This window comes from Xylocopa sonorina, chromosome 11 (assembly GCF_050948175.1).
Source record: "Xylocopa sonorina isolate GNS202 chromosome 11, iyXylSono1_principal, whole genome shotgun sequence".
NCBI lineage: Eukaryota > Metazoa > Arthropoda > Insecta > Hymenoptera > Apidae > Xylocopa > Xylocopa sonorina.
In genome coordinates this window covers 720,024-733,255 of record NC_135203.1, presented here as the reverse complement: position 1 = coordinate 733,255, position 13,232 = coordinate 720,024, and the positions used below count along the sequence as shown (strand labels likewise).

General features: G+C 33.0%; 1 protein-coding gene across 1 annotated transcript; it reads left to right on the top strand.

The window, feature by feature from the left end:
* Window positions 1-513: 513 nt before the first annotated feature.
* On the top strand, window positions 514-6,098 carry Afg3l2 (AFG3 like matrix AAA peptidase subunit 2). The gene is made up of 13 exons (XM_076903862.1): window positions 514-738; window positions 1,217-1,340; window positions 1,424-1,730; window positions 1,814-1,907; window positions 2,156-2,321; window positions 2,433-2,562; window positions 2,924-3,042; window positions 3,134-3,409; window positions 3,669-3,896; window positions 4,115-4,341; window positions 4,487-4,663; window positions 4,762-4,980; window positions 5,252-6,098. Exons 1-13 carry the CDS (start codon window positions 655-657, stop codon window positions 5,513-5,515), a joined length of 2,415 nt encoding a protein of 804 aa, XP_076759977.1. The 5' UTR covers window positions 514-654; the 3' UTR covers window positions 5,516-6,098.
* Window positions 6,099-13,232: the final 7,134 nt, after the last annotated feature.

Here is a 13,232-nt window from a genome sequence, read left to right as displayed (position 1 = left end):
TTAAAAATATCTTTCCCATTGTTTTCCTCTATAGAGCGATTCAATCAAGACACAACTGTACACGCGAGGGCTCATATAGATTGATTACCAGTACACAATCGATCACCGCCACTGTTCTCTTTGAACAGTTGCCAAAAATATACATTTCCAGAATACGTACCACAGACGAGATGTAGGAATTTTTTGAGCCACGACTTAAAAATCCATTTACTTTTTTGGTTCAACTCTCATTGATTTAAAAAAATAACATTCCACTGGTTGATTGTCTTGAACGTAGTGATTAAGCCGTGCAAGCGTTCGTAAGCGCAGTGTGCATGTTTAATGAATCATCCTGTATTTTCAGTGCAGCATCGAATAATACTATTACCTTGGTAATAATCAGTCTAAAACTCATTTATTAGTCAGTTCTGTTCACGCGATATATATATATATATATATATATATATATATATATATATTATAGTACCAATGTTATATCGGTTTTAAGAATGTTTGTCGATTTGCAGATCGCATTGTAAATGGGAAGTAAGGATTAAGACTGGGGATATTTGTTGATGCAACCTCTTGGTCTTGTGGCCGGTAATCTGTTGTGCGGACAGAGTGAATGTATCGAAATTTCATCATATTACGTGATTACAAAAATCTTCAAGAGATATGGCCCATCAGTTGTTATACTCGACAAGTAAATTAGAAAGATTTGTTTTGAGTTCCGTTTACAAAAATGCTAATATGTTTCAGGTACAAATATTACCTATTATAACCTATTCTCTTTACTATTATTATTTTCTTTAATAACATTTACGAGTAAAAATTACAATTTGATTACACGTTATCACTGCTCTACTTTGTATTATTTGCGATGCATTTAATTATTACTTATTTCTGATGTATAATAGCGAAATACCTATTTCACACACACACACACACACACACACACAGACATATGTATATAAAAGTTGATCAGCAATATACGTATATAATAATTTTGTAATGATTATAGAGAATGTTATTATTAAATATGAGTTATAACTGACCTTTTCTAAAAGTAATAATAATTATGATAATGAAGTAAATTTTATTCGACGATCATTATATCATCATAATATGACTGATACAAAATTGACAAGCATAATTATTTTCTTTCTATTTCTTTTTCATATATCTATTGTATATCACACATGATTTATATGTATTATACATTGTAACATGTTTATAGTTAAGAAGATATTTATCGCTGATAAATAATAACAATGGAACAAACATAATAGAGCGTGTAAGGAACCAATGGAGATTACTGTGTAATGAGCCACCAAAAGGATTTGAAAAATTTTACAAACCAAGTTATTATATTTCATACTTACTAATTTATTTTGTGCGATATTAATCTATTATAAAAGATCATAAATTTAATATTTTTTTGTAGAAGGACGTACTTCTAATAAAACAAGTGAAAAAGATGGTGAGAAAGTTAAGGAACAACCATCCACAGAACCTTCCAAATCACAGGCATCAGAAACCAGAGGTCAAAAATCATCTGCACGTGCTGCAAATACTGATAAACAAACTTTTTCGTGGGAGTTTAAATGGAATTGGGGAAACAATTCGTTTGGAAATAAAAACAATGAGAAAATGCTCATTGTTGGCTTTTTATTAATGGGATGTACTTATCTATATTTGCACCATACATCGAATGCTGCAATGGAAATCACATGGAGAGAATTTATAACAAAGTAATTGGTTGTAATCATCTTTTCTAGACTTCAATGTATGAATTTGAGAAAAACTTATGTAAATGGTTTTTGCTCTTATTTAGATGTTTGAACAAAGGAATAGTAGATAAAGTGGAAGTTGTCAATAAACAATGGGTGCGCGTCAAGTTATTGCCTGCACAGCTTGTGAATGGAAAAGTAAGTTTACAACAATTTAAAATAAACATATATAATTTAATCTTTCGTTCGATCAGAAGGAAAGTTGGGTTTGCCTTAAATTTCTCCTTCTCTCAATATAAGTAAAATAAGGCTTCAAAATATTACTGTTGGTAAAACCTTAATTTTCAATTTTTACTCTCATATTTCAACTACTGACTCAATTCAAATTTAATAAAAGTAAATATAATATTATATAAGGTTATTTAACCATTCTATGCATTTTGTAGGACACTTTGTGGTTCAATATTGGTAGCGTTGAAACATTTGAAAGAAATTTGGAAAATGCACAAATTGAAATAAATGTAGAACCACAAAATTATTTACCAGTACATTACAGAGATGAGTTAGAATTGTATCATATTTTAAAATTTTTGCCTCAGCTGGTTTTGTGGGGTAAGTTGTTTGTTACTTAATATTATTTTTATTCCGTTTCTCCGGATATATTGCAGATTACACAAGCAAATTATAATTTTAAAAGCAAAGTATAATTTTAAAATGTTACAGCTTTCGTATATTATGTATTCCGTAAATCGCTGGATTCCCTCGGTAGAGGAAGGAGAGGTGGTCTTTTTGGTTCCATAATGGAGTCAACTGCAAAGTTAATTAACTCCAAGGACATTGGTGTACGATTTAAGTAAGTTAACGGAGAGAATATTGCGTATTGTTATGTCATTATGATATTTGAAAAGATTTCTATGAGTTGTAGACAATTTTCTTCTACTCCTGGCTTCTTCTACCGCTTTTCCTAGAATGTTTTAAGGTGAAATGAACAGAGAGAAAATAACAAGATTTTAAGTAACAAATACTCATCGTAGAAGGAACACGAATATACTGATAAAATGGTTAATAAATTGTCGGTTTTTTAGAGTAGGAAAAAGTTGTGTGCAATTGCACAATACCTATTCAGAATTTTGTGTTGGAGTAATGTTTCGTTTCTCATTTTTGTACTATAAAATTATCGTAAATATTTCTATGTCTGTGTAATTAAAATTTAGAGATGTCGCTGGTTGCGAAGAAGCTAAGATCGAAATTATGGAGTTTGTAAATTTCTTAAAAAATCCACAACAGTACATAGAACTTGGTGCAAAGATTCCCAAAGGTGCAATGCTGACTGGTAAATATACGTTTTAGTATTTTAGCCTTATCTTTTTTTTTTTTACGTTTTACATAAAATAACGATTTAAAAATTGTACGATATTTTACAGGTCCACCGGGTACCGGTAAAACATTATTAGCTAAGGCCACGGCTGGCGAAGCGAATGTACCTTTTATTAGCGTATCAGGTTCTGAATTTTTGGAAATGTTTGTCGGTGTTGGTCCATCGAGGGTACGTGATATGTTCTCAATGGCACGGAAACATGCTCCGTGTATATTATTTATCGATGAAATTGACGCCGTTGGTAGGAAGAGAGGAGGTCGTAATTTTGGCGGCCATTCAGAGCAAGAGAACACACTTAATCAACTTCTAGTTGAGATGGATGGTATGCAGCGATACATGCTATAGCGAAGTATAGTATAGCAACCTATACCAGTATAGCTGCGACGTATGCAGTATGTATACATGTGTATACGAATGTTACACAGTATATAATAACTTTATATATATATAATAACTTTATAATGATTGTACAAAATGTTATTATTATATATGAGTTGTAATTACCTTTTCCTAGAGGTACACTGGTTATAGGTTGCTCAAGTCACTTTAAATATTTCATGAAATAATATTGTCCGTTTTAGGATTCAATACCACTACTAATGTGGTTGTGTTGGCGGCAACTAATAGAATAGATATTTTAGATAAAGCATTGTTGCGACCCGGAAGGTTTGATAGACAAATTTACGTTTCTGCTCCAGATATTAAGGGTCGTGCTTCTATTTTTAAAGTACATTTACAACCTTTAAAAGCTACAATCGATAAAGATCAATTAGCTAGAAAAATGGCTTCCTTAACACCTGGATTTACAGGTATGTAAACCTGTTTGAAGTATTGTTAGAGGCATTACTGTAGACCATTTTCCTTGATCCTTGAGGAGCCATTGTATGTTTGAGTATTCAGTACAAACACACGATGGTGTACTTGAACGTTTAACACACGATGTTATCCTTTATTATAATTACCAAAACTACTCTCCCAAAACAACTTGAAATCATACATTCGCATTATTATAAATAGTTCATTTTAGGAGCTGATATTGCGAATGTCTGCAACGAAGCGGCTTTAATAGCGGCGAGAGATCTGAACGATAATATTCAGTTAAAACATTTCGAACAGGCTATTGAAAGAGTCATTGCAGGCATGGAAAAGAAGACAAATATTTTGCAACCTGAAGAAAAAAGAACGGTTGCGTATCATGAGGCTGGCCATGCAGTAGCAGGTTGGTTCTTGGAGTATGCGGATCCACTTCTGAAGGTAATTTCGTTGCGTTTGATAAATAAATAAATAAATGAATAAATAAATAAATAAATAAATAAATAAATAAATAAATAAATAAATAAATAAATAAATATTTATATATTTTTGTATCTGAACTTTATTCGTATTTTTGACGGGATAGGTTTCCATAATTCCCCGTGGGAAAGGTTTAGGTTATGCACAATATCTGCCACATGAACAGTACCTTTACACAAAAGAACAGTTGTTTGACAGAATGTGTATGGCACTCGGCGGACGAGTGTCGGAAGAAATCTTTTTCGATCGCATAACAACTGGAGCACAAGACGATCTCCAAAAGGTATTGTTTTCTCACAAACATATAGTGGTTCAAGTTAAGTATCAAATCCTACAAATAGTAATTCGTATTAATGTTGAATTATTTTCATTTCTCATTAGGTAACTTCAAATGCATATGCTCAGGTCATTCAATACGGTATGAATGAGAAAGTTGGTAATGTTAGTTTTCAAATGCCACAACAAGGCGACATGGCTTTCGATAAGCCATATTCTGAGCATACTGCGCAACTTATTGATACTGAAGTACGTGAATTAATTGAACGTGCGCATAATCACACACGCAATCTGCTTATGAAACATAAAGATGACGTAGCTAAGGTACAAAACATTTCATTTAGTCTAAAAGATATATAATTAACTCGCGACCAGAGATGTGACGTCAAAATAATCTTTATGCACGAAAGGTATACGTACTCTTAGAATGTAGTTACTAAATTAACTAAGTAGTTAACTAAATTTAAACAAGATAAAAGAAAAATTAAGTAATATTAAAATTAAATACAGGAGAGAAATAAAGTTTAAATATGTAGTATCTCTTGATACACGAATAGCATACCAAATAAATAATAAATGAGTAATTCTTTTTCAGGTGGCTGAACGGTTATTAAAGCAAGAAATTTTAAGCAGAGAAGATATGATAGAGTTGCTGGGACCTAGACCGTTCCCCGAAAAATCAACTTACGAGCAATTTGTTGAGGGCACAGGATCGTTTGAAGAGGACACCACTTTGCCAAAAGGTTTGCAAGAGTGGAACAAAGCGAGGGACGTCGACAAGAAGGAGGAAAACGCGGTTCCTCAGCCAGAAACAGTTTCGGGAAGCAGTTCTCAAAATCAACCGCAACAGCGATTATAAAACCATATTGTTATGGATTATAGCCTGTTAAGTATTTTGTATTATAGTTTGAAATACATAATTGTAATAAGTAGCGATATACGAGTATGTATCGACTATAAAAAATAATATAATTTAATTTACAACATGTGGAGCTTGAAAGCGTTGTGGAAATTGAGTACCACTTTACAAAAAAGATGAATACACCTTCTATATCGATCCAGTATTGCTTATTTTCAACGTGAGCATTGTCTATTGTTTAACAGAACCTTTTTGTAACGAAAGCCGTTATGTAAAAAGTGCGTGTAATATGTACAAATTATTTACAAAATTTTCCATCGCATTATATAGTTATAGCATGGTAATTGTATAATGCAAAGCGCTATTGTGATGCAAAGATCATGCAACTTCTTTTGTTCAAATAATTGTATAAAGAGCGATTATTTTTTAAAAAGGAGCGTAATTCTCTTTTCTTAAAAGACTAAATAAATAGAGTGACGAGTAAGGTGGATTAAACAACAACGTTCGTTCACGTCATTTTTTTGCAACGTATAATTAATAAAGTTTACAAATGTAGTGCAATTAAACTGTTTTCATCCTTAAATACTGTAAGTACATTGATAACTTGTTACGTTACTGTTTCCTTTTTTTTCTTTTTCTTTTTTTTTTATCGCTAATTGTTAGATTTTGCTTTGGCGGAATTCCTATGATGTGTTCATTGAAAAATAACGCATGCGCGCAAGTTAATTCCTCGCCTATATTAAAATATTATATCGTTTATTCAAAAACAGGAAAACAAAAATGAAGAAAGGAAAAGGAGGTCTATTTGCATTCCTTGTATACGAAGATCCACATATATATTTGTTTATGATAAGATTGAAAATGCTTTAACATGACGAAGGTCTTCTCTTGCCAGCCAATTCATGGCTCTAGGAACAAATCTTATCCTTCTTCCATCTTGTGTTGTTCCCAACGTACTTGTCTCCAGTTTGTGACAAGTTTTATAAAACTAAATTGTTCAACGATTAGTGCAGGATGTTATTAACGATAAGTAACAGATTGTTCAAACGTAGACCAGTGATTCTGCTTCAACACATTCTCAAACGCTTGATAACGTCTGCGCAGTGAGAAATGATGTCTACTTAAATAAATAAGTAGACATCATTTCTCACTTGTATTGTTGAATCTATTACCGTTGGACCACGTGTATAGGTTGGTATGACCAGTAAGACCAAAATAACTGCTTCCTATTCACGAGCGTGTACGCATAATATGCGTCCATAAATGTGAAATTTTGCAGACCTTCGTCCATTCTGACTCCCATTCATTCGCTCACGTTTTCTCTCATGCTTTCTCTGTTCCTTTCTTCTTATCGATGAAGTTAGAACATTTAAAAACGACTTCCACAAGATACGCTTTGAGCTCGTTTAGACGTCTGTTTTAAATAAATCGGAGCAATACACGTGCATGCATCTCGATATATTTACTATCAGTCTTGGGATTTTCTTTAAAATTTATTTTTTCTTTTTTTTTTATGAGCCGAAACGCCCTTGGGAATATTAATTATTTGAACGTTTAGTTCCGAGGAAAAGTATTCGATCGAGAAATTTGCAAAATTCTGTTTAACGTGTTATTGTTCCCGTATGAAACAATTAGAGATATAATTGTTCTTTTCTTCCATATATTGTGCAACTAAGTAGACAATTTTGAGCCTGCATTTTATTTGGAAACAGAAAAACTGCAACTGCTCGTTGATACTTTTCAATTGATACACATTGTACGTAATATGCATATACGTTAGACTTGGTATTACAGAATAAGCTAAAATAGTCGTTCTTTTATTCAATTACTGTTTGACACGGAACACAGGTACAAAATTATAGGCATGTAATCATTCGCAATGGCTCTTTCGTCAGAGCATATCCATCGTGTTCATGCATTTTGAAGTGAACTTGTATTTCTCAGTTTCGTATGCGATACGTTTAAACGTAACATATGAAAGATTCTGTAAAGCTTATAACACCGGTTACAAAAATTCGATATTATACGTATAATTCGTTAACAGAAAATCGAGACCTATATAATTGTTTCATCAAAACGTTAATGGATTATTAATGTACGAAGTATGTAAGGCAGGACAGAGTTTCACGGAATGAAAGAAATGATTGAAAAACTGTATCCACGATCGTCAGCTTCACACATTTTACTAATCCTGTCAGTCCTTCGTCGTTATATCTTTGATCCCAAGACAGCGTTTTATTATTATTATTATTATTATTATTATTATTATTATTATTATTATTATTATTATTATTATTAATTATGGTTAATTATTATTATTATTATTAATTAAGGTTAATTATTATTATTATTATTAACTATTGTTAATTATTATTATTATTACTACTATTATTGTTTATTATTATTATTATTATTATTATTATTATTATTATTATTATTATTATTATTATTTTTATTATTTTTATTATTTTTATAATTATTATTATTATTATTTGTTTTTTTTGGTTTTTCATCTCTGAAGTGGCGAATCTTTTCCCAGCGTTTCTACAAAACTATACGATTTATCGAGTATAGGTATTTATAGGTTCCAAAAGTTTACCATTAAACTTAACTCGTTAATTCACCAATCAAATTTATCATACAATCACTAAATTATTGCTTTGTCGTACCTTGTATCACACTAATCTAAATCCTATGTTTTCTGTTTACCTTTCACGTTTCTCCCTTTTTTTCTTTCTGCTTTCCAGTTTTTTTCTTTACTTTCCGTTTCTCGTTTCGCTTTGAACCTTTTTCACGAAGACCAATTTATTACTGACGATCATGCCTGCCCTCTTTGCGGAGTTCTATTTCACGAACGTGTTTATTTTTCGCAACGTTCGTTCATTGACATCATTTTCGTATGTTTGTGTACGCGCGCGCGTGTGTGCCTGCGTGCGTGCGAAATGATTCATAGTGGCATCAGTTGCATGCAGGTCTCCAACTTATCGACTCTGCATGGAACTCGAGCGAAATCTAAATTATCGCGTACGGAGGCGAACCCGGATCGCGCTCTAATTAATTTCGTAATTGGATTTAATTTCAATTTTGTATTGGATTAAAAGGTAAACCTGTCACTTATCTGCCGGTTAAAAATTACACGATCGATGCGCGATAATTTATTTTTCAGGACCCCTTGTGTTTCCGCGACTAATTTTACTCTAAAAGCACGTGTTTAGAAAATCTTGAAAACTTGAGTTTACGGAGTAATTACCAGATTTTAATGCCGTAAAGGAAACTTAAAAAACGAACTATATTCGTGGAGCAATCGTCGGAAGCATCAAATTCGATCGATGCTCCGAGAAAAGTATCGCGCGCCGAAATTAATTAGAGACGAGCGTTCTCGCGAAAAGTTTCGGTGTAGCGAAAATTCGACTAACATACATGTACATATACACATATACATAGCATATAACGTGCGTATTCGGTCTAGTTAGTTAATTTTAAATTATAATTACACGGACAATCTTTGTCACGTTAGTTTCGTTGTTCTTTTTTTACCGTGTTTTCGAGCGTACGTAATTTTAACAGTTAACATCGCGTTCATTCCCACCGTTTCTCCGTTATCTACATCCTCACCGCCATCTGCCTCATCTAACTGGTACTCGTCGTTTTGCTTATTGACGACGGGCATCATCGCGAAAGTTGGCAACTAATTATGCTTTTATCGCTGTATTTAACAGCGGCCACGGCATCGACGTAGTTACGTTTAACTACTTTGGTCCTCTTTAGAGTCTTCTAAACGCTTAATTATGCGACGAACCGAAACAACAATCGGTCCACTTCGATCTGTTTCAACCTTTTCTCCATCGTTCGCCGGCTCGTTTGTCCATTGGCTAACATTACAACCGCCAAGGGGCAATAAGTTTCGTCAAGATTTCGTTTAATCTGCTTTATCTACTAGAAAATTTCTCTTCGCGGGTGCTTAACGTGAATCCGAGCGATTAGCATTATGATGTTTGATAATAAAATAAAATCGAATGAAAGACAAGATAAAACTTCTGTCGCGAGAGGATCAATTACAGATCAATTACGTTGATAACGTTTGAAACATTGCAGTTAAAATCATGCCCGATAGCAAATTTCAGGTATACAGGATGTTGTAAAATTTGTGTTCTTCCATTAATTAAGATAGGGAAAAAGTATCGTAACTAATGTACGGAACATCTTCAATTGGAAAGGGGATGAATTTACGCGAAGAAATAAGGCGATAATATAGAATAATATTTTATCATTCAAGGAAATCAATTTATTCGAGAAAATCGAGTTTGAAAATTCTACAGGTTTTTCAATTTATTTACTTAATCGTCACTGTATCATCGTTTTTTATTTTTTTATTTTTTTAAATGTTGAATAAGCTCAAATAAAACGTGTTCATTGAATAATCAAACTCGATTTTTTCGACATTAAGTATGAATATTAAATGAAAAAATCTTCCTCTACATTTTCGTCTTATTTGTTTATCTTCTGTTTGGTTAAGTATATTGTACTCAGCTATTGTAAAATAGCTATTTCTTTTCTGAAACCAATTTTAACAATATCTATGCGTTAAATAATCTGGTCCCACGCAAAAAATAGTAGAAAATAGTATTTCGGTTCCATTATTTCAGACCATCCTGTAACTCAGAAAGATACTTGACATTGTTTCACGCAAAAGATTTAATTGATTTTTTTTGATTTAATTGATTTAATTGATTAGATTTTGTACTTTTAGAAATCTATTCCACATGTTGCAGCGGTGTTACTCGCATTCAATATGGTCGCCAGAACATAACAAAATTAAGTTCGTTCACAACGAACAGTATCGTAACATATTTAGCTCGGATCGTCGTCGCACACCTTTTTAAAACTTCGAGCCCAAAAAGCGCGCGTGCTCCAACCTTGAATAAGAAAGAAGTAAAGTAATATTCGCTGGACTGAGAACCGCACAAGGCATGACCCTCTTGGATCATGGCTTATATCGTTCGCGTATCTAAAAAATAACTTCAATTGCTCGTTTATCGTACCTCTTTTTTTTCATTTTCTGTTCTTACTTTCGTTCAAGTTTACATTACAACGACGATCTAACGTTAATTTGTATTCGCGCGTTCATTATTTTTGCGACTTGCTATATATCTTTTTATTTCCATCGACTAATTATCCTTCTACTATTCAACGTAAATTTCAACCATGATATATCAGTTTTTAATTTAGGGAAAATTAGTAAAAGAACCAAAAGAAAGATTTTGCAACATTCCAGAGCGATCGAAAAGCGATGAAACTATTTTAGAGAGGTAAACAAAATTGTTTTTCAATTTTAAAGGAGTTCGATTAGTAGTGGGTTTATTTTAGAGTATTCTTACTTTTCTGGCCGCGAATCTGATGAGAATCTGCGATATTTATTTTACGAACTGATTCAATACTAAGAACGTTCTTTGAAACGGCCACAAATTTTTAGAATGGAATTAAATGTTCGATTATTTGCATCATGGTAATAAAATTGATGAAATTATAGGAAATTTGTTGGGATATGTACGCGACGCGTGACATCGCGTCTGATTCCTGACTTATGGCGTCTGACACAGTTCGGAAGAATCTACTTTAGGGAAGGTTACCCCAACCTCAGTCAGCAACTTTTCCCACTCTTTAACCCTGTAACACTCGGAATTATTTTTAAACTTTTTACAAATTTTCTCTACTAACTCTGTTAAACATAGCTCTAAACCTTTGTTGCAATTTATATTTATAAAACTTATATTTGTTTATTTCTCTTCACTCGATAAAGAGAAAGATTAAGAAACTAGTAGGTTCCCTAAAAACGAAAGATTGTAACAATTTGTTAATTTATAATTGTTTGTTAACACTTCAACGTGAAGAATTGAAAAATCAATAAAACCGAGTGTTTACGGTAAAAACTCCTCCGGTGACCAATTGAAATGAACGATTCATTTCTTGATAATTATATGTATAAGTAGATAATTTTCTCTTTTGTTTTGTTATTGACTACCGTTACGTGGTTAACTCTAATTGAATTAGAGATTCGATTGACTGTCGAGTATTGTAGTACAGTACGAAGACTGTACAGATGTGAGTGAATATCATTGAAGATCCGATCGAATACGTCAACGACAATTCGCCCGACTTGTTCGAACAGATTGCTTCCGGTTTCGGCGACACAGACATAGGCTCTGCTTGTTATGCTTTTCACTCGAACGTCGTTTTGTCCCAAGGAAACCGTGCGCGTACGGAATAATTTTTGTGCTTTTTCTTTTTGTGTTAGGACACAGTCAGAACCAGACTCGCTTAACTCATCGCTATATATATTTAATCAATAACACATCGACGCTCACTTTAAATTCGATGATGGACGAGAAAAACAAAGCTTTTCAACTAGCCGATTGATTCTTATAGAATGAAACTTTTATGTTATTCTGTTATTATTTTACTTTGTATTCAAATTTGTTTAATTAGTCAATTTTTTGGGGAGTTCGATGGACATTTCCATTTTGCATAATAATATTATTATTTTATTCTATAACCTATACTGTAATGATAATTGTAATCTCTGTAATTTTCTACTGAAATTTCTATTTCTTTAACTTCTTTATGTCCTGATTTATTTCGGTAATGGTGATTATGTAGATTAAAATAATTATAGAATAAAATTATTATTTTGTTACCAACAATTTTCTATTTTGAGAGTTTTAGTTGAAATTAACTTCGACCACTTTTTAACCGTTTATGAAAAAGTTAAATGAAAATTGAAAGAGAATGATTTAAATTAAAAGGTGCAGTATTAAAAAATGAAAAATTCTTTTCTACTTGTCTGGTGGCGTCCTCAGCGAAACGTATGATTGCAGCGTGGCAGTAAACGAGTTAAGGTAACAAAAATGAAAACGAATAACGTCGTTACAGCTAGAAAATTTACGCTTACGGTTACAATAGCCTTTCTAAGAACATGAAAAAATAATCAAATGTATTTACAGGTTAACAACCAATCTAGTCTTATAGAGTACAAGAGAGACAAGCGTTAGGCAAGTCTATTTCTGACTTTCTCGTTTAAAATATACATATATATTTACAAGGAACGTACGCGATCTCGATCAATCTTATCCACGCAAATCGATCGTTCGATTTCAGACAGATTTCATGCATCGGGTCGTATTTTATGCCTAGTGTACGTCACTGGTATGCTCGATCGAGAATCGATATATATCTCTCTTTTGAACAGATTAAGCGAGGAAACGGATAGACGCAACGGCACGTCGGTGATATCAAAGTGCTCTTTTTTTTGTTTCCCTTTTTCCCCTCTCGTTCCTTTCGTATCTTACTAATTTAACTGTTTGCGCCCGAGAGGCGATTCCCAGTCGGCACGGTGTTCTACACGGCAACTCGAGTTTCTCATCGATTGATTTCAGCTTTCTGAAAATGGATCTCAGAAACGAAACCGAAGTTAGCTCGAGCGAAGATTTGATTCGGATTTGTTTCGTGAAGAAATCAGTGTTAACCGTTTGAGTGGAAATAGTCAATAGAAAATTCCCATTTCAGTCAGAAGAATGGCACAGCAACGATAATGGGAGATTCTCCACTGATAAGTTGAATTAGTTACCTGTAAATAAATCATCTCGAGTCGCAACTTCGACCGACCGAAAAATCTTGTCGAGCGCAAACGGTTGAATCGCTAAAGCTCGTTTTCCTCCCG

Bases quoted from the DNA above. Each gene is read 5' to 3' on its own strand.
- Afg3l2 (XM_076903862.1), top strand. From the start codon at position 655: ATGGCCCATCAGTTGTTATACTCGACAAGTAAATTAGAAAGATTTGTT. The intron at 1,908-2,155 runs GTAAGTTTACAA...TGCATTTTGTAG, and splicing joins CACAGCTTGTGAATGGAAAA to GACACTTTGTGGTTCAATAT. The intron at 4,342-4,486 runs GTAATTTCGTTG...TTGACGGGATAG, and splicing joins ATGCGGATCCACTTCTGAAG to GTTTCCATAATTCCCCGTGG.